Source organism: Schistosoma mansoni, chromosome W, assembly GCF_000237925.1.
Source record: "Schistosoma mansoni strain Puerto Rico chromosome W, complete genome".
NCBI lineage: Eukaryota > Metazoa > Platyhelminthes > Trematoda > Strigeidida > Schistosomatidae > Schistosoma > Schistosoma mansoni.
The window spans coordinates 21,481,503-21,502,169 of record NC_031502.1 but is presented as its reverse complement, the minus strand read 5'-3'; the positions used below and the strand labels follow the sequence as shown (position 1 = coordinate 21,502,169).

Genomic DNA, 20,667 nt, shown 5'->3' with positions numbered 1-20,667 from the left:
GCGGCCACGTCGAGCAACCTTGAAGGTCTTTTCGTGACGGGAAATCACGTGAAAAGGGCCCTCGTAAGGCTGTTGTAGAGGTTTGCGTACCGAATCTACTCGTATGAAAACATGTGAACAGGTAGATAACTCTCGAGGGAGAGCGACCTGTCGATGTTGTATACGAGTTGACACCGGAGTCAGTGTTCGCATGAATGCAGACAGTCGTTGGACGTAGTCTGATTCGCCGAACTTAGTGCTGCTCCGTGGTGTGAAAAATTCCCCAGGCAGACGCAATGTCGTGCCGTAAACAAGTTCAGCGGCGGAACATTGAATATCTGCCTTTAGACTCGTTCTGATTCCCAGGAGGACGAGCGGAAGGGTTTCGTACCAATTGTTGTTTTCGTGTGCTCGAAGAGCACTTTTAAGTTGGCGATGAAACCGTTCAACTAAACCGTTTGATGCTGGATGGTAGGCGGTAGTGCGTATGCGTTCCGTACCAAGCAGCCGTGTTAGTGAGGAGAATAATGCGGACTCAAATTGTTGTCCTCGGTCAGTCGTGACAGTCGAGGGACAACCGTACATAGCTATCCATCGTTCTACGAAGCGGTGAGCAACTGTCTCCGCCGTAATAGACGTGATGGGAATAGCTTCGGGCCATCTTGTGAAACGATCAATGCACGTGAGTATGTGATCATACCCGTGCGATGGTGGTAATGGTCCTACAATGTCTATGTGAACGTGATCGAAGCGAGCATCAGGCGTAGCGAAAGTGCCAATAGGGGCAGCTACGTGCCTGTGCACTTTTGATCGTTGACATTGTAAACATTGTTTTACCCACATACGGACATCTTTATTCATTGACGGCCAGACGTATCGTGCAGCTATGAGGCGTAGGGTGGCTGCGATACCAGGATGAGATAGACCATGAAGGGCATCAAAGACGAGACGGCGATAAGCGGAGGGTACGATGGGTCGAGGGAGGCCCGTAGAAGTATCGCATAGGATAGTACCTGAGCTAGTAGCTAGGGGTACTTCCCGGCATTGAAGGGACGTAGACTGTTGTGCTTCCGTGCATGAAGTATCGTTTGCTTGGGCGGCGGCCATAGCAGGTAGATCGAGCACTGGCAAAGTAACTGCATTCAGTTGGATACGTGATAAAGCATCAGCAACACAGTTCGACTCGCCTTTGACGTGACGAAGGTCTGTCGTGAACTGGGAGATATAGTCCAAATGTCTGCACTCTCGTGGTGAGTAGCGGTCAGACTTGGTATGCAGAGCATACGTTAAGGGCTTATGGTCGGTGAATAAGATGAACTTACGACCTTCTACAGCGTGCCGGAAATGTTTGATGGCGCAGTAGGCTGCTAGCAGTTCGCGACCAAAAGCGCTATATCTCGTCTCCGTGGGAGTGAGGCGTCGTGAGAAAAATTCGAGGGGCTGCCAACTACCGGAGATATTCTGTTGCATAACGGCTCCTATGGCGAAATCCGACGCATCAACCGCTATACTAAGCGTGGCTGATGGGTCAGGATGCACGAGAAGTGTGGCTTGAGCTAGGGCCGTTTTGATATCTGAAAATGCAGTACGTGCGGCGTCGTTCCATTCCAGTTTGCGTGGATTACCGCGAAGTAAATCGGTTAACGGTCGTAACTGTTCTGCCGCGTGCGAAATGAAGCGTCGGTAGAAGTTGACCAAACCGAGAAATGCCTTCAGTTCCTTGAGTGTGGACGGTACAGTGTACTCCATTATAGTACGTACTTTATCCTCACAAGGTAGAATACCCTCATGCTTAATAACATGACCTAAGAATTTCATTTCCTTCTTCCCGAGTTCACACTTATCGGGGTTGACTATTATTCCATTATCCGAAAGGCGCTGGAATAGTAGCGTCAGGTGTTGATAATGTTCATCTACGTTTGATGATGCGATTAGCAGGTCATCAATATAGACGTGAACAAAATCTAGGTCTCGTACAATGCTATCGATAAACCTTTGGAAAGTTTGAGCAGCATTCCGTAATCCAAATGGCATTCGTAGGAACTCAAATAAACCGAAAGGAGTCGTGATAGCAGTTTTCTCTATATCTTCAAGAGCGACTGGGATCTGGTGATATGCTCGTACCAGATCGATCTTGGAAAAAATTGTCGTGCCCTTGAGTGATGCCGTGATGTCATGTATGTGGGGGATGGGATAGCTATCGAAACGTGTAGCTGTGTTTAACGCTCGGTAGTCTCCGCATGGTCTCCAACTAACCCCATCCTTTTTTCGAACCATGTGGAGAGGTGAGGCCCAAGGACTGTGAGAAGGACGAATAATACCAGTAGCTAGTAAATTGTCAAACTCACGTTTAGCGAAAGCTAATTTGTCCGGTGCCAGTCGGCGAGGTCTTGCCGTGACTGGTGGTCCGCGGGTGACTATGTGGTGTACCACACGATTGGTCACCGATGGAGTCTCCTCGAGAGGTTTAGTTAATTTGGGGAATTTCTGAAATAAAACGTGGAATAAATCGTCACGCGAATGAAATACACCTGTGATTCGGTACGCGTTTGTGTGGGCTTTAGAGCCCATAAAGTTGCTGTTCGACGAAGTATCAATTAGCTGCAGCCTACGTGAATCGACTAGCAATTCATAGTGCTGTAGGAAATCGATACCGAGTATAGCTGTGGGAACATCGGCAATGATGAACGTCCACAGATACTGTCGTCGGTTGCTCAGGTTGACCGTAAGTTGTCGTGTACCATAGGTGGGAATGACTGAGCCATTCGCAGCGTGTAGTCGAAGCATAGTGGCTTGAGACTTACTGTTACCGATAGGTACGACAGAAACTTGGGCACCCGTATCCACAAGGTACCTAGCGTTGGTGCGATAATCGTGCACGTAAAATAAACGGCCAACCTGAGGTGAAGTGCCGGCGAGTACGGCCGCATTTACTCGCCGGCTGAGAAGTTTCCCGCCTTGTATGAGCAGGGAGCTCGACAATGACGGGCACCGGCTCCGAAAGCACGGTGGAACCAGCACCAACCTGGACTCGCTTCCGAAACCGCCTTCTGGCGTGGCTTGGAAGATGCCCGCTTGGGGCGAGTCGTTACGGCTTTTCGAGATTGTGACCTGGGTCGGGGGACGTAGGGGGCTGGCACATTTGCGCGGTCTCGGAAACTGAGACGAGTATGGATACATCTGTCCCTATCCCCATGAGCCGGAGGTCGTCTAGCATCGAGATCAACGTTAGAACGGGAAAAACTAGCAACAAAATGGTCGCCTTTGGTGTTAACTCGTGCCAGAATCTTATCTGCTATGAGGGCCACCTTGTTGAGCGGGGTGTCCTCGAGCAGAGCCGTAAGGGTTGGCTGGATACTGACTGGTAAGGCTTCGAACCACAACTCTTTGACTATCTCAGAGTCAGCTGTCATGTTTCCTGCAAGGGATTGCAGGCGCGTGAGGTGGTGGCTCGGCTTAGCATCACCCATAGGGTGACGTGCTAAAAGTGTCCTCAATCTTTCCTCTCTTGATGGGAGGAAATGTCGAAGGATGGCATCCTTAAGACGGTCATAAACGTTTGGAACGTTGGGATTGAGGACAACCTCACGGACAGCGGTTAGGTGATCCCCGGGCAATGATTCCAAAGCGTAGGCGTACTTCTGCCTTTGATTGGTTATGCGGCGGATCTCAAATTGAGATTCCAGTGCCGCGAACCAGACTTCTGGATCATGGGGGATGAAAGGAACCGGTCGGAAACTGATAACCTGTATCTCGGAGTCTATCATATTTATGTTATTCTTATCGTTATCTACCATATTAAGTTGCCAAAATATTATATATTGAAAAAAATCAATACGAATATATGCAACAGATGTGGATAGATAAATAGACTCACCGGATTGATCTGGTTTGGAGAATTGGCCAAGTTTGACTTGTGCTCGATGGATTGGGTTACCAGCTGTATTGCGTGTTCCAACAACGGCTCACCAGTTGTTGTGCGTGTTCCAAATACGGCTCACCAGTTGTAGTGGATGTCGAGTCGTGGGCGGACTATGATCACCACTACTATTCGATTACGCGTACAAATATGACTTGGTTCCCTTGATAGCCCGTAAATCAGAAGGCTTTATTAGTCCAGATCAAGTATATTTATTGGAGATCTCGTGGTATCGAAATAATACCGAGACGTGCCAAAGAGTACAAGCGAACAAGCAGTGCGTGAGCAAGCTCGAACCAAACCAGGCGGTATATGGAACAAGAAGTGAAACGGATACAGTTAAACAAATACAGTAAAACAATCTCTGGTACAATTGGTTACAATAATAATAATTGTTTCTATTATTCCAATCGTGTTCTTATCGAGACTGGCCGGTCACTACAACTGTGCCAGCCAGGTTTCTGCGACTACGATTATGTCTAGCTTAGTAGAGTCAATCTGTACACCTAGTTCCGATCGCTTATTGAACAGGCTTCGGGCATTGGTGCAACAGATCCGAAGCTTATTTTAATGGCTTCGTGCTTCACATAGAGAGGCTTCGGTATCATTCTCTGTAGAAGCCTCACAATAGTGCTGAATACCTCTGATTTCAGGTTAAAAACAAAAGTGAACTTTATTCAAACTAGTACAAGGGGTTGTTGGTCAAAGTGGTTCTTTGTTGATATACAAATACAAAAACGAAGTTACTTCATACCAATATTACAGTTACCCACATTTCAAAGGCATGTGGCAATTTGACTTCTAGGTCAGACCGGTCAGTTTGCATCCAGTGTGTTGCAATTCCTTTGTCACATCCTACGAGTTCTCAGTTTTCGTCCCATTAAAATGTGTTCTGGTCGTCGTGTATCTCTAGATATAGCACCGCTTGCTAGCTGGGGTTAGTCTAAATTTAGATGTTATTGATTTTCGTAGATTCTTGTTCCGGTGATGAGAAAACGGTTGTCGTGTTAGTCGGTCTGCCTGCTCGCGGGAAGTCATACATATCTACCAAGCTCTCAAGGTACCTTAATTGGGTTGGAATTAATACACGAGGTATGATGAGTCATCGTTGTTATGCATTTTTTCCCTAGTTTTCAATGTTGGAGCTTATCGTCGACTTCAAATGAAAGATTACAATGACCATAGTTACTTTTCTGATGAAAATAATGAAGGCGTAGCACTCAGACAGTATAGTTTACCGTTTTTGAACCTTATTTCGCTCAATAATCACTTTTGCTTAATATTTTATAAATGCGAACCGAAAAACTTAATAATCTGTTCTCATGTAATGTTCAGTCTTTGGTAGGTTTTTATCTCGCTTAAAGATGCTTTGTGTACTGAAGAAGTTTAGGGAGCAGTGTTTCAGAGTATCTGAAAGGGAAAAAAACTAAAGAAGTGAGCCGACAACTTTGAGCACATATAATCCATTTACATTTAATGGGAAAAGCAACTGACAACAATAAGAAATAGCATAGGCGTGGGTCAAGAACGATCTGATAATCGATTCTAGAAGTCGATAGCGTAAGTTGTTGAATGTTTTACTCCCAATCAATGTGAGACTGACAAACCATCCTTGGTGAACCAGTTGGTAGCTATATCACGTATTTCCTAGATGTTTAGTCCAGGTCTTTGTCTCAAACCTAAAATATGCTGGGTTTTCGATTGCTCGTTTTGCTAAGTCAACTTGATTATTTGATTTTTCCTCATGAAATGTCATGGGAACTGGCAATCAACATTTTAAAGTGTTTTGTTGCGCTTTGTTCGTCACTATGCATAGCTAATAGGATTTCACATGGTGGAGTTAACCCCAATGAAAAGTTTAGCTGTCTCACTTCACTCTTAGCCCTAGTCTCTCGTGGTAAAACCTAGGAAGTTTCAAGTTACATCACTAAAAACCACAGGCAAAGTTAACATACATTATTTGAATAATGCTTCTTATAAAAGGAACAATTCATTTCTGCTAATTATCTGACGGCTTGTGGTTTGCTAGAATTTATAAAACACTATATTAAAGTAACTTTAGAGTATGATTTGTTAAACAACTACCATAAATCAGTAACTCAGACAATATTATTGCCTATTCAATCTTTTGGACTGATAGAATTCTTCGAATAGTTTTGTTACCATTCTGTGCGATTCTGTTTATACTAATCTCCTTGTATATTAGCTCCCGAATATAGTTTCATGTCCTTATTCGAGAACTGTTTGAAGGCGACTCCCAGACTAATAAGTTTGGACTAATTAAAGCAATCAGTTTAAACAACAGTCCTGAGGTACTCCCAATTAATATTTAGGTTGGCATATAGCGTCATTAAGCTCAAATTAATAGATTAATGTATAAACACACAGTTAATCGATAAGTTTTATTTTGTTGGTACCATATAATTTGTAGTTTCCAGTTATTTAGCTGCCCGACTTTTAATTGTTTCTCTTCTTTTTTTATTGAAGATTTTCAGTTGCAACCATGTTAAATGTAATAGTTTTTAATATCTGATTTACATTACCACATATATCATATAAGGGATAAGTCAGTTGTCAGATAGTGTTGAACAAAGTAAACATCTGTCGGGTCGGAAAATTTTTAAAATCGTATGTAGTGAAAATCCTCAAGTATCTCAGTTTAGCCTTCAGTAAATTATTATTGATTTTTTCTTAATCTCATAGAAAAATTGCATCAGAAGCACTGGATGACTTAATCTCCTGGTTAACATCAGAAGTTGGCAAGATTGCCGTTTTCGATGCGACAAATACAACACGAGAACGTCGATTGTGGATAATGGAACGATGTAAAATGCATAATTTTCAAGTTATATTTGTCGAGTCGATTTGTAAAGATAAGAATTTGATTCAGGAGAATGTTTTGGTACGATCATGTTCTTATTTTCTTTCAAATTAAGGTTTTTCGTTTACATTTTCAGACTTCTAAGGCAATATATTGTGATTCATTAACATTACTGCTCCACTTACCGCCATCGGATGGACAAATAAATTAGATAGAGTGGTGCTCAAACCTGTAATCTAGTGGTTCACCGCCAACTATTATGAATACTAAAATTCTACTTCTGTTATTAATTGTCTTTCACTTAAATTGCTAGATTTTATCCTGATTGTTTTTAAATCTTCATCTTAACATGGACAAAGAAAAATATACTTGACTTTAAATCACAGATTGGTATGACGAAGGTTTACGACACTTCTCAGTTGGCCAAATTAAAACAAGTTGACAGAGAATTAAATTTATGACTTAGTATTTGAGATTTGACTGCAAGTTTTCGTTTCTTTTATTGATTTCAATATCAGTTCGTCTTTGTTGAATGGCTTTTTTGTGCAACTGAAAACTGTGACAACTTGAAAGAATACATTTCTGTACAAGGTTCTACATTAAAGTCCGTGTACGATCGATTGAATGATAGACTTTATTTGCGTGTAAAAGCATTTTGTTGGCATATGTTTTCCTCACTCATTATGACTTCTCTATACAGCCAAACAGGCACAAATAAATCGGTAGGTAGTCTCGAAATTAAGATAATGCAAAGTTTATTTCTAGTTAATACAAAAGGATATAAAGATTGCGAAGAAATATGAATAAACGAAGAGAATATTTATATTTTGAAGAATAATCTGCAAACACATAATTCATTATGACTTAGAGTTCAAAATAACTTATTTTTATCTTCCGTGGTGGTCACCAGATACAACATTCACATTTGTATTCTCTTGAACTCCGTAGACAATCGCTTTAAGACGTTGGTATAACCCTTCAAGTGTAAATTATCACTTCAGGGCTGTTCTGCATTGGGATGTCTATATATATATATATATATATATATATATATATATCAGGTTCTACGTTGTTTATGGCTAACTGACTGACATTTATATTTATTTGAACACATAAATATTGGTACAAAGGGGCACCGAATACATATGCGCCACACAACTCACTTGATTTTCAGTATGCACTAATCTTGTTAATGTTTCAGGGAAATTTTGAAAACTGTATGGTTAGAACTGTTCAGCTCAATCAAAATAATTTCAGGTGAGTCGCATCCCGTGAGCTGAGCTATAGGATACTTTCTTCCTTGATACCATAATCTCAAACCCATTCCTTTTTTCATTTATGCCAATTGTATTGTTTCCTATTCTACTTTTCTCCTTTTGTTTTCAAGGAAGTAAAAGTCAACAGTCCTGATTACAAAAGTATCGATAAAGAAGAAGCGTTAAAAGATTTTCTCAAACGTATCGAACATTATGAAAAACGTTACGAATCAATTGATGATGATCTGGATAAGGGTTGGTCGTATATTAAAATATTTGATCAAGGCAGACGATATCTAGCTAATCGTATTGAAGGTAGGTTCTTTCTTTTCTGTTTTGATGAATAAATTATCAAACTCTTTAGTTAGCTAGTTGGTTGGTGGACTTACTTACGCCTGTTACCCCCAACAGAGCATAGGCCGCCGACCAGCATTCTCTGACGCACTCTGTCCTGGGTCTTCCTTTCTAGTTCTATTCAGTTGTTATTCATTCTTCTCACATGTTTCCGCTTCTCGAAGTTATGTGTTCTTTGGTTTTCCTCTTTTCCTTTGGTCTTGAGGATTCCATGTGAGGGCTTGCCTTGTAACGCAGTTGGGTGCTTTCCTCAATGTGTTTTATCACTTCCAGTGCTTCTTCCTGATTTCTTCCTCCACTGGAATCTGGTTTGTCCTCTCCCACAGTAGGTTGTTGCTGATAGTGTATGGCCAGTCTGGGCACCTGGGCAGTATCACAGTCCCCACACAAATCGAATGAGATTTGTGAGGCGCATATTTATCTGGTGCTTCCTTGTACCAATATTTATGTGTTTAAATAAATAAATAAATAAAATGGCCAACGGATCCGAAATATTTTGCGTAGACAGCTGTTAATAAACACTTGTGTCTTCTGGATGATGGCTTTCGTAGTTCTTCAAGTTTCCGCCCCATACGGTAGAACTGTCTTCACATTTGTACTGAAAATTCTGACTTTGATGTTGATTGACAGTTATTTTGAGTTCCCGTTCAATTTTAGATATGCTACTCTTGATTTGCTGATCCACGCCTTCATATCTGCATCAGATCCACCGTGCTCATCAATGATGCTGCCCTGGTATGTAAAGGTTTTCACATTCTCCTAAGCTTCTCCGTCAAGTGTGATTTGATTGGTGCATGATGTCTTGTATCGGAATCTTGCTTTTTCCTTTGCGTATGTTGAGATCTACTGCTGCTGAGGCTGCTGATACACTGGTTGTCTTCTCCTGAATTTGTTGTTGCGTGTGCGATAAGAGAGCCAGATCGTCTGTGAAGTCTAGGTCGTCCAACTGCATCCTAGCTGTCCACTGTATTTCGTACTTCCCCCAGATGTTGACGTCTTCATAATCCAGTCGACCATCAGGAGGGAGAGAAGGGGTGACAGTAAGCGACCTCACCTGAGACCGATCTTAACCTCGAGTGAGTCAGTAAGTTGTCCTTCATGAACGATTTTGCATTTTAATCCATCATAGGAATTCTGTATGATGTTGACTATCTTCTCAGGCACGCCTCCATAGTGTTGTCTTGTCCACGCTATCAAATGCTTTCTCGTAGTCAATAAAGTTGATGTAGAGTGATGAATTCCGTCCAATTGATTGTTCCACAATGATCCGTAGTGTTACGATTTGGTCTGTACACGATCGATCCTTACGGAATCCAACCTGTTGGGCATCTACGGAATCCTTCATTCTGTTTGACAACTCCCTGTTGAAGACTTTTCCTGGTATTGAAAGAAGAGTGATTCCTCTGTAGTTATCACACTTGCCTTTCTTTGGTATCTTGATCAGAAGTCTTTTCCAGTTTGTTGGTACTTGTTCTTCATCCCAAATCTTACTGAAGAGAATGTGGAGTATCTTTGCAGTTGCTGCTACATCTGCTTTCAGTGCCTCTGCTAGGATGTTGTCTGGTCCCGATGTTTTGTCGCTCTTGATTTGTCTGATGGCCATGCTGATCTCTTCAATTGTTGGTGGGCCACCATCGATTGTGAGGTCCGTGGGTGCTGCTTGGATGTTGGGTGGGTTCAGTGGAGCTGGTCGATTCAAGAGTTTTTTGAAGTGTTCTACTCATCTGTTCCATTGTTCTTCAATGTTGGTGATTACCTTGCCTTCCTTGCTTCTCACTGGTCGTTCTGGTTTACGGTAATTTGCAGCGAGTTTCTTTGTTGTATCATACAATTGTCTCATGTTTCCTTCTCTTGCAGCCTTTTCCGCTGTCATTGCTAAATCTTCCACATATTTACGTTTGTCGACTCTGATGCTCCTCTTCGCTTGCTTGTTTACTTCTGTATATTCGGCTTGTGCCTTGACTATTGGAATTTAAGTGACAATTCAAGACTTTTAAGTGGTGTACATAAATGCACAACTTTACTACGAATTAAATCTAGGGGATTATGCAAAGATGGATAGTGGCTAGCAGTGGAATCCAGGACGCGCGTTTCGTTTCATTTGGGACTCGTCAGCTGAATTTACCTGCATCACAGAGTTGATGTTCACTTTGGGACTCCAACCCAGTACCTTTCGCTTCAAACGCCATGGCGTTATCCACTCGACCACTGAGTCCTGATAGCCACTTGCTTGTGCAATGGGGGAAGTGAAATTTACTTAGTATTGTTTGTTTGGATCTTCCCATCGATGTGTTAAGACTGCAACTGGTCAGTCTCTAATTGGCATATGCGCGTACCGGTCCCATTGCCTGGTTCATACGCTAGAGTAATAGAAAAGGACAACTGGCTCTACTAAATTGAACCCAGTGGGTCAGGGTGAAATTTGATCTTAATTATAACAGATAGCATATAATTTACCTGCTTATTCGTGATTTTCAACCGTAATTTATCCACTTGATTACCTACCAGGGGTACTCGATTGATTGTCACGTAAAGATTTCGACATGACCCGAATTTATCCACATACACTAAATTTCCCAAAATTCACCGCCATTTAGTTGGGGGGGGGGGTGGGTGGGGGGGCGGGGTGGCGGGGGGTGGTTGCGGGCTTGTTTGTATGGTTGGCAGGTGGTGGCGTGTGTTGTGCGTTGTGGTCTCAAGCAGTGCTTGTTATGCTCGTTGTGTTTTTTTGTGTCGCTTGTTCTGGCGGTGGGGTAGAGTGGGAAGTGAGATAGTATGTCTTGTTTGGATTTGCCCATCGATGGTTGAGGTGTGCAAGTGGTCAGTCTGTACTTGGCAGATGTGCATGCGGTACGTATTGCCTGGATATAGCCTAGATTCGCAAGCATGGACTCAGTGGCTGAGTGGATAACGCGATGGCGTTTGAAGCGAAAGGTACTGGTTTCGAGTCCCAAAGTGAACATCAACTCTGTGATGCAGGTACATCCAGCTGACGAGTCCCAAATGGGACGAAACGCGCGTCTTGGATTCCACTGTTAGCCACTATCCATCTTTGGGTGTGCGCTACTAGGTAATCCCATACTAAGAGAAAACAGCTATTCAGTGCCTTCAGATTTTCAGTAGTGGTCTAACATTGATCATTTAACGATTTCAACGTAAAAGTTCATAATTATCTAAGACGAGAAGTCTTCAAATGAATATACTGAATATCGTAAAACTGTTTTGTTTAGTATTCAATTTTTTATTGACCTACAGAGAATTTCTACTTGCACTAATTTCAAGTAATAACTGTCTCATAACTCTTGGTAATTGCTGCAAAAATCAATACTGGAACTCTCAGTCACTGGGTCACAAGTTTGAACTTTACTTCAACACTATTTCAATCATTTTCGTCAACCGACTAGTGTTATTAGACCTCGTATATATAGTTTAGTTACCCATTTATCAACGATGAATCTCACTAATATATATATCGTGCTTACTCATATGTATTGTCGTTAATACTTTATACATTAAATGAACATCAACTCTGAGATGCAGGTACATCTAGCTGACGAGTCCCAAATAGGACGAAACGCGCTTCAAACTGGATTCCACTGCTAGCCACTATCCATCTTTGCTAACTATCTAAACAGTTCATAATAATTCATTACTTTTCAATTGTTTTTCTATTCAATCTCGGTTGTTCCCAATATCTTCTTATAATCTCTTAGGTAATATCAACAGTCGAATTGTCTATTATTTAATGAATATTCGTGTAAACAAACGTACCATTTATTTGACACGAGTAAGTTTTTTTCTTTTTCTTGTGAATTATCTACCATCTTATGTGATCTATGATTTACTCATTTCTTTTACTTTTGAGTAAATCTGTCAGTCAGTCAGTCACAGCGTAGAACTTCGTACGTACGTACATCAGTTCGAGCTGCCATACCACATTAGCACAGAGATGCAGTTGTCGATTCAAATCCCATAGTGGTAGAAGTAGTAAGAGTATAAGCAGTAATCCGGAAGATTAGGGTTTGAACATGTTATTTAAGGAGTATAATCCAGTGAAATAAATTTGGAAGGAGAAAAAAAAGGAAGGGACGTGAAGAATTCAGAAGATTAGAATTTGGCAGAACACAAAGAGTGGATGTACCTTCGCCATTGCAAACGATTTTGAGCCATGTCATTCAAGATCTCTAACCATCGGTTGCTATCATCTCGCGAATCCCAACCAGGTAGTCTACACCTACCAACATGGCTCAGTCCACTTGTCAATGACTTCATGGATTTGTGCCTTGTTTTGTTCTGGCCTCCTCTAGCTTTCTTCCAACCTACTCCTACACCATAAAACATCGCTCGTCGGGGCAGTCGGTTGTTGGGCATACGTAACACGTGTCCTAGCCATCTCAACTGAAGTTTCACTACTTCATCAATCGATTTGCCATCCTTATCTAGTACCTGTTTCCTAACAATTGCATTACTTACTCTGTGGTCCCAGGATATACAAGCAATGCTTCGAAGACACCTATGATCGAACACATTCGGGGGCAGTATATATATTAGGAACATTAATTAACTATTTCATGAAACACACTGGCTTATAATAATGGTGAAAGATTTCATCTCCTAGCCATTAGGTTACATTTCGTAATCGCAACAATCTGTTTTTGTTTAAGGTCGTAACTTAGTAGAATTACTAGATCTTGTATGTAAAAAGTGTAGTTTACAGCCAAGTTTATGAATCTGGACATTGCTAGTATGCTACTCAGTTTGTCACAATCGTTGCATGACATATTAGAGAAGCTCATTGACTCAAGTTGTCTTATAATGGTAAAAGTATAGTATAAGAATGCGCCAATTTAAATAAAAAAGAACTACCATGAGTTTATACTTGAAATTTAGAATGGATGGCTTTTATCTTCCACCACCTTAAATGAACAATAGCATTTGTATATTTTGTTCAGGACGTTTGAAATTAATACCATACAGTGGAAACGGCATTGTTAAACGTATCAAGTACCCACTTTTTTCTACATAGATGAGAGAAATGTTCTCACATGACCACGTGTATACAGCCACTACCAGTAAAGTTCTACTCACTACCTTCTCGTTGCGGGGGTATTGTTTACAAAATTGAGAGGATGAAAAGCGAATATCCGACACTTTAACCGGGTTGGTGGACACTGCATGTTCACCTAGGAGAGTTGTAAAACCCTGATTACAAACCCATCGTGCACTTGGGCTCCGGTATCCTGAAGGAAAAAAGACGTATAAACCAATTGTTGATCACCGGCTACCATAAGGCTGCATCTCCTTACATTGCTCCACTGCTTTGTGGATTAGACGTTTTAGTGAAAGACCCGAGGATTGGCTCTCTAAAAAATTACCTTATTTCATTTGGGCGCCCATTCGTTATTCCGGCCCTCACACAAATCGAATGATTTATGTGGTGCATATCTATTTGATGCCTCCTTGTGCCAATGTTTGTGTTTAAATAAATAAATAAACTGTAACAAGCCTGATTACTTTTACTACAAAATACCTTTAATTTATAGATATTCTTCACTAACTGATTGAATGGTGGTTTCGAAATCATGCTGCTATTTTAAGAATTGCTCAAGCTCGTTCCTTTATACTATACTTTTACGTCGTACAACTTCAGTATAACAAAATGAAATTTGTAGGCGAAGCGGATGAAATATTTGTAGTGTCAATGATGATAAGAAAGACTAAAAAATTGGAGAATATAGTTCGATGAGAATAAATAAAATAGTGTTAAAATAAAAATTTTAGCAGAAGATAGATAGTGATTGTATCTGCTCTGCTTTTACTCCACTTTTGTGCTACATCATGTACAGTATTGAACCTTCGGTCATGATTATTAAGTTCACCCCGACCAGGTAGCTTGTATTCATCAATAAGGCTCTGTTTACACAGTCAATGATTTCATAAGCTGGTAATCATTTATTGGTTTAGCCATCTGTAACTTTCTTCTAACTTAGTCTTGTTTTAAAACTTATCGGATGCTAATAGATGTCGATGTCTGGACATACGTAACACATCCCAAACACTTCAATCGATGAAACGTTACGTTTCTGTCACATTACTTGACTGTTCAGATTTGATTTGCAGGTATAGTTCCACGAGGGAAGTGTAAATTTCCTCTAAAATATACATGCACCTCATTGTTAGATATAAACTTACATGTGTTATAGGTTCATAATATCTTTTCATCGACTAAATCTTCTACATTTTCGTCTATGAAGTGTACAAATTAATTTAAAATATGTACTAGCAATTTACACTTGAACAGAAGTGTACTGGAACCATTGAAAATTTTCAGTTGAACATTATTCACGTGGAATCATCGAAATGTTGTCTTGATGTTAATGTGATGATGAAATATAGAGCATACTATATGTCGATGAGAATAGTTATTCTTTATGTTTCCGAAACCTGATCCCTATTCGTCGTAGACCCATGCTATTCATTCAGTGCCGACACGTTCTTACTGATTACAAGTTTGAGTGATGTATGTTCTCGGATGCAGTGACAATAATTCGATTAGTATCACAAAACAGAAACACAGGTTTCATCGATTCGCATATGTATGAATATCATCTTAGCGGTTTCTACATGATTTATTAATTCTCAACAATGAGACTAGGTAGCAAAACAGTAGTAAGCTTCTAAAATAGCTCCATTGATATGAAATATCGCTATGAGACTATGGTTTATGGACGGTCTTTGAGCGACTCCAAAATGACCTTCAGAATATCCACCTACTTACTAGAGTACACTGAGGATCATAAATTAGTGTAAGAAATTAGGATCAGGATTTACAATTGGACATTAGAGTTCTCATCATAAATCGACACAAAACTATAATGCTTAAATGCTATTTGGCCATATTGTAGCACGTTATATATTGACGTTCTCTTGGAAGCGGGGGCGATCTGAAACAACAACACAACAGTCAGGACCGGTAAGTGCCTCTGCAGTAAGAACACGGTATACTGGCACAACAGATATATTTTTGAAATTAAAATATGCGGTTCGAGTACAAAAGGGGAAACTTATTGCAAAATAGTTTTATTCGTTATTCTGCAGCTTCAGATCGCATAGGGCTTGTTCCCCTTCTTCCGGTGAGTTTACTCTTTATTACCCTGCAATAAAAAAACTCACATTAGTGACGTCGCATGTAATGAATTTTAATATCGTTACCATATGGATAAATGAATTTCACGTCAAAATTCAATTCTATCATAAATCTAACCGATTCGTTTATAAATTGATCAAAGAGATCAGTGATAATGATTCTGAGAGGGTGGAGAACATTTGTAGCTCAGGTGGGTGATTTTGATGTTGGTTTGTTCTCTGAGCTGGATGGTTTGGTCATGGAGCTTTCATCATCCTTCTGAACGACATCATCAGCACAAACTTTGGATAGAAGTTTGATGATGAAAGCTCCACGACCAAACCATCCAGCTCAGAGAACAAACCTACATCAAAAAGATAATGATCTTGTTCTAATGTTCTATTCTATTCTTCACAAAAAATATAATTCAGCTTAGTTACTAATTAAAATCGATTTTGGTATCATCGAAAAGAAAACCCATCGAGAAACCTGTATCGTTTATATTAAATACTATTCTTGTTTAATTTATTTATTGATCATATGATTTTTCTTCTCTGTTTTTTTTTCACACACACACACACACTCTTTCTGTGTCCTATTCCTTCACAATAAGATCGTCATTAAATCTCTTGTATGGTACATACTTCTTTTTTTGCTTTTCTTTCTTTCAAGTGTATTATTTTGATAAAAATTAAAATGAACTGAATTTTTAATCAACAATAAATTAGTTTTATATAGTTGAGATCATGAGTCAATTGAAGCTAGACCATTATGGAAAACCTGGAATCACTGGACGGTCGTTTCGCCCTATTGTGGGACTCCTCAGCAGTGTGCATCCAGGATCCTGCCTCGAGAGATTCGAACCCAGGGACCTACCAGTCTCGCGCCAGAGCACTTAACCGATAGACCATTGAGCTGGCCGGCATACAATGGTGTTAATGTCTATCTTCAACCAATCCATGAAGTTGAGCAACCATTTCACCTATGTCTTTAGTGAGTTGATATCTCCCAACAGACCTGTTTGAACTCCACTGGTTACTGCCTCTCATTAGAACTCCAGGAAATACCTCATGAAGCCAGTCACTAGTGTGCATATGATAAATTAGTTAAAAAAACGAGCATTAATGAGAATAGTTTTCATTTTTTCATTAGAGATTTTGTTATTCCTATTGCAATATTGAAAATTTGACTTTTTATTCACATTTCTATTGCATTAATCTATTCTCCCCATCTGAAGATTATATTTATCGTTACAGGTTTAACCTTCTAAGTTTCTTATATATATACACACACACACATTGCTCAATATTTTGGTTCTTTTTACATGATTTCTAATCTTAACATTACTTTTCTAACTTTAACTGTGTATGATTAAGTCATACGTCGTTTTTGTGGAGATTTAGTATTTTCATAGTTGAAAGCGTAAGTCAATTGAAGCTGAGGAGTCCCACAATAAGACGAAACGGCCGTCCAGTACTTCCAGGTTTTCCCTGGTGGTCTAGCTTCAATTGACTCACGCTTTCAACTAAGTCATAGGTATTGATGTTTAATATCAATCTGCAGAATGTTTTGATGGTTGTTTGTTATCCCCTCGCCTAAAAATCTTGAAAAATCTATTCCATACTTTTGTATTCAATGCTGTTTAAACGCGTATCATTTTACGCAATGGTATAGTTAAGTTATTCTGGCTAACAAATGACTCTCTGTTAGTGATAAATGATTGATTGTAATTCTGAAGGATAATGGGGTTTTTCACAATTAATAACGACCAAATGTCATGTCTATTTAGTCCTTAGTAATAATCGACAGGATTTGATCAGGATTAAAGTATCAATTATTATTCGGTTGTAAACTTTTCAGTCCTACAGTAGGTCATTCGCAACTTAGTAGATCAGTAGTAACTTTTCAGACTGTCAAGCTAGGTGAAGCAGATTTGATCCCAGTGAGGAGGATTAATTACTTCCAATACTACTGGTATACCTTACTGAAAAGTGCCAGCTGACAAGAAATCTAAATCAGACTGGGTTTCCTACCGACTGCCTGCAATCATCTAATATCTCAACATAGTTCACGCGTTGTCCAGTCAGTCAAGCTAGTTTACACATTGCAACTTGACTGATAGAATTTGATCAACACTAAAGGACTAGATAAACCGAACATTTGGTCATTGGTGGGTGATCAACCAACTGTATTTTGTGAATACTTAGGTAACTTAGGTTGCTTTGAATTAAGAAATTGTATGTTTTTTGTTGCTTCATTCATGTTCGCGTACACTTTGGTAGTAAAAAGATCGGTCTGATTGTGTTAAGAATGTTAAAGGCGGGACTAAACTTTATGGATGAGCCAATCAGAAGCTTTCGCGGGTTTCCAAGGTCAAGGCGCTAAGTTCGGTACCCGATGCTTATATACGATCAGTTTACAGCGGATTTTAGAGATGTGATAATTCAGCGTCTACAAGAGAAGGGATTATTAAGAATTTCCTATACTTGTAACTGTGGTACTCAAATGACTTTTTTTGCTCGATCACAACCCTAAACCATACCAACAACATTGAAGCTATGTGGTCAGGGCTAAAATAATTTTTGATACCTTATCATGGCTCCAGAGGTCGACTACTATGGAGCCATATGGATGAGTTCTTGTACCATATGCACTATGATTTTAAAACTTCTGAGCCTATATCTGACCTTGGGAAGATTTTGAGCCATGTAAAAGAACAGTATCCGCTTTAAATTTTTAGTTTTGTATAATATATTTTTACTGTATACTAACTGTCTTCTGATTGGCTAATATTTCTCAAGGTCATTTGAGATTCGTTCAAAGGTCGTCCATAAAGTTCAGTCTTGCCCTCCACTAAAACCATTATTATTACTGGGTTAAAAATTATTTCCTCTTATTTACTGATTGCTCTTTCAGTACGCTAATTGCTTACCACGTATTCAACGTCTTTGTAAATATATTTATACACATATTCTATCTACCTCAATCAATATTTTTTGGTTCTGATACAATATATCTTCCTTGCTAAGCTTACTTTTAAAATAGTTGGGTTCAGAGAAAGGGAATACAGTTATAATATCTAGGTGTGTTTGACTTGTATTTACGAATTAGTATTATATAGTCGAATACATACATCAAATGCATCAGAACTTCTATCGGCTCATCGTTTTTATCCGAATAGTTTAAAAATGTTAATTAGGAGTAATTCCCAATTCGGTAGGAATTTTTTTAGAAGTTATTACTGACAATAAGCTTATCGAACTCTGTCTGATTCATTATGTTCACTGATAAAATAGAAGCAAATTAATCTATCCCTTCTATCCAATGATATTGCTTTATGTTGTGTTGTTTGGTGACAGGTAGCAATAAATCAATGACCTTTAGGTTTTGTGTTAGTTGGCATTCATCAGAAAGAATTATTTGCAATCTTAAGGTTGGGGATCATGCTCACTATGGAAAGCGATATCACAGTTGGAAATGTTACAGTGTAGGTCTCTCGTCAATTCTCTTGAATATTGTGAATACGTTAACTTGCTTGTAGTTTCCCGATTACCTTAGGGAAAAAAAATAACTCAATTCTATTTTAATAGTAAACCACAGGGTAACTTGGCCAATAGAACTTGATCAACACTAAGGGTTGCGTGAACTTACATTAGTCATTATTAGATTTCCATTCAGTTTTGGAAATTATTTATTAATGCTACAGATAACCAATTCAAGTTAATTCAATATGAGTTTTGTTCTAATCTCACTTGTATAAAATGTTTTATAGTTCGCATCACTAACTGACCTTAATTATATAATCATTGAAACCAGGATGTACTAGACAGTTATTTTATCCTAGTATGGGACCCTTCAGCAGTGCACATCCACAAACTCACTATGGATCGACCACAGGATCGTAAATTACTTTTCGAAATTAGTCACTTTCGATGTCGTGGTGAGAAACTGTGACCAATGCAGTTCAACTCATTTGGATATGAGGCGTTTACTCACTGACATTGAAAAATGTCTGTTTAATATCCTGAATCGATTTGAAGTTAACTATGTAAACCATCGGTTGGCTACTCAGAGGTATGAAGGTTTAGCGCTCATCATAAGACCTGAAGATCCTGAGTTTGACCTCTGGTAGAGTCATGGACGCATATTTTAGATTAATATCCTCATACTAGTATAACAAACTATCTGGTGCTCCATAATTTTTAATGGTTGTCTAACTAGTATCAATCTCTGATGTTTGGACTATGGAATTTGTTTATCTCCACAAAATTCCTATGGTAATTAGAATGCTTTGCTTGGATTACAATTGAATATTTCAAGGATAGTTAAAATCCATTCTGTACTATCTCTTACTTAATGATATCGTCTTGCTGTACTCAACAGTATATGATGCAGACTGTATTCGATTCGAATATAATGAGTCGATTTAAATTTTGAATACTATCACCATTTAAATAAGTTTAGATTACTTGTAGGTGTTTTGAAAATGATGATAGTTCAATTATGATTTCGGATAAAATCATGAACGCCTATTTTGAATAGAAGTAAGCTGAGATTATTTATAATCGAAGGAGTGTATTCTTACTCTCTTAAAATCTTACAGTCTCATTTTATCTGCTAACGAACTAAGGAAGAGGGTTGAATACTTGTCCAAGAGTGTATTTATGAGATAATCCTGTTACTCTCATACTATCTGGCTTCTTAATTAATGAATTACTATTGCAGTTACCCCCACACTTTTTTGTTGTATTAAACTATCATTTAAACATAACACAGTTCATTGAAAGTGTTATTTTTTGTTGTATTTTTCTTGACTTGGCTTCTAGCACGGTGAAACGGATCTTAATATTCATGGTCGAATCGGTGGGGATGGGAAGCTTTCTGAACGGGGTGAATTAGTAAGTTTCTTACAAACCATGTTGTATCCATGCATGATTTCCGTTTCAGTCAGTTAGACTGACTGACTGACTCCGTTTCAGTCTCTTAATAACATTGGTTTTGGAAACCTATAACAAATTTTAAGTTGTTTGTATATTGATTATCTTGAAAGATTTTGAAATATCAACATCGTGTTCATCATCAAACAGATAACGAGCAATTGGATTGTTCGATCATTGTTGTCTCCGAAGGATTGCTGACATCCAGTGGCAATACCATGTTAGTAATGCAGAGGTTCGGCATCGTGTGTTCGAGCGCAGAGACGACAACCCAA

General features: G+C 39.2%; 1 protein-coding gene across 1 annotated transcript in view; it reads left to right on the top strand.

Moving 5' to 3' along the window:
- Positions 1-4,783: 4,783 nt before the first annotated feature.
- The window catches only part of Smp_015710 (putative 6-phosphofructo-2-kinase/fructose-2,6-bisphosph at ase), a gene marked incomplete at its 5' end in the record, with an annotated part of 39,994 nt that continues 24,110 nt past the window's right edge, over positions 4,784-20,667 (top strand). Inside the window, 7 exons of the mRNA XM_018788957.1 lie at positions 4,784-4,835; positions 4,871-4,990; positions 5,029-5,125; positions 6,602-6,800; positions 8,107-8,290; positions 12,043-12,116; positions 20,282-20,353. Of these exons, the coding sequence (XP_018654448.1) occupies positions 4,784-4,835; positions 4,871-4,990; positions 5,029-5,125; positions 6,602-6,800; positions 8,107-8,290; positions 12,043-12,116; positions 20,282-20,353 (798 nt within the window). The remainder of the gene's footprint in view (positions 4,836-4,870; positions 4,991-5,028; positions 5,126-6,601; positions 6,801-8,106; positions 8,291-12,042; positions 12,117-20,281; positions 20,354-20,667) is intronic.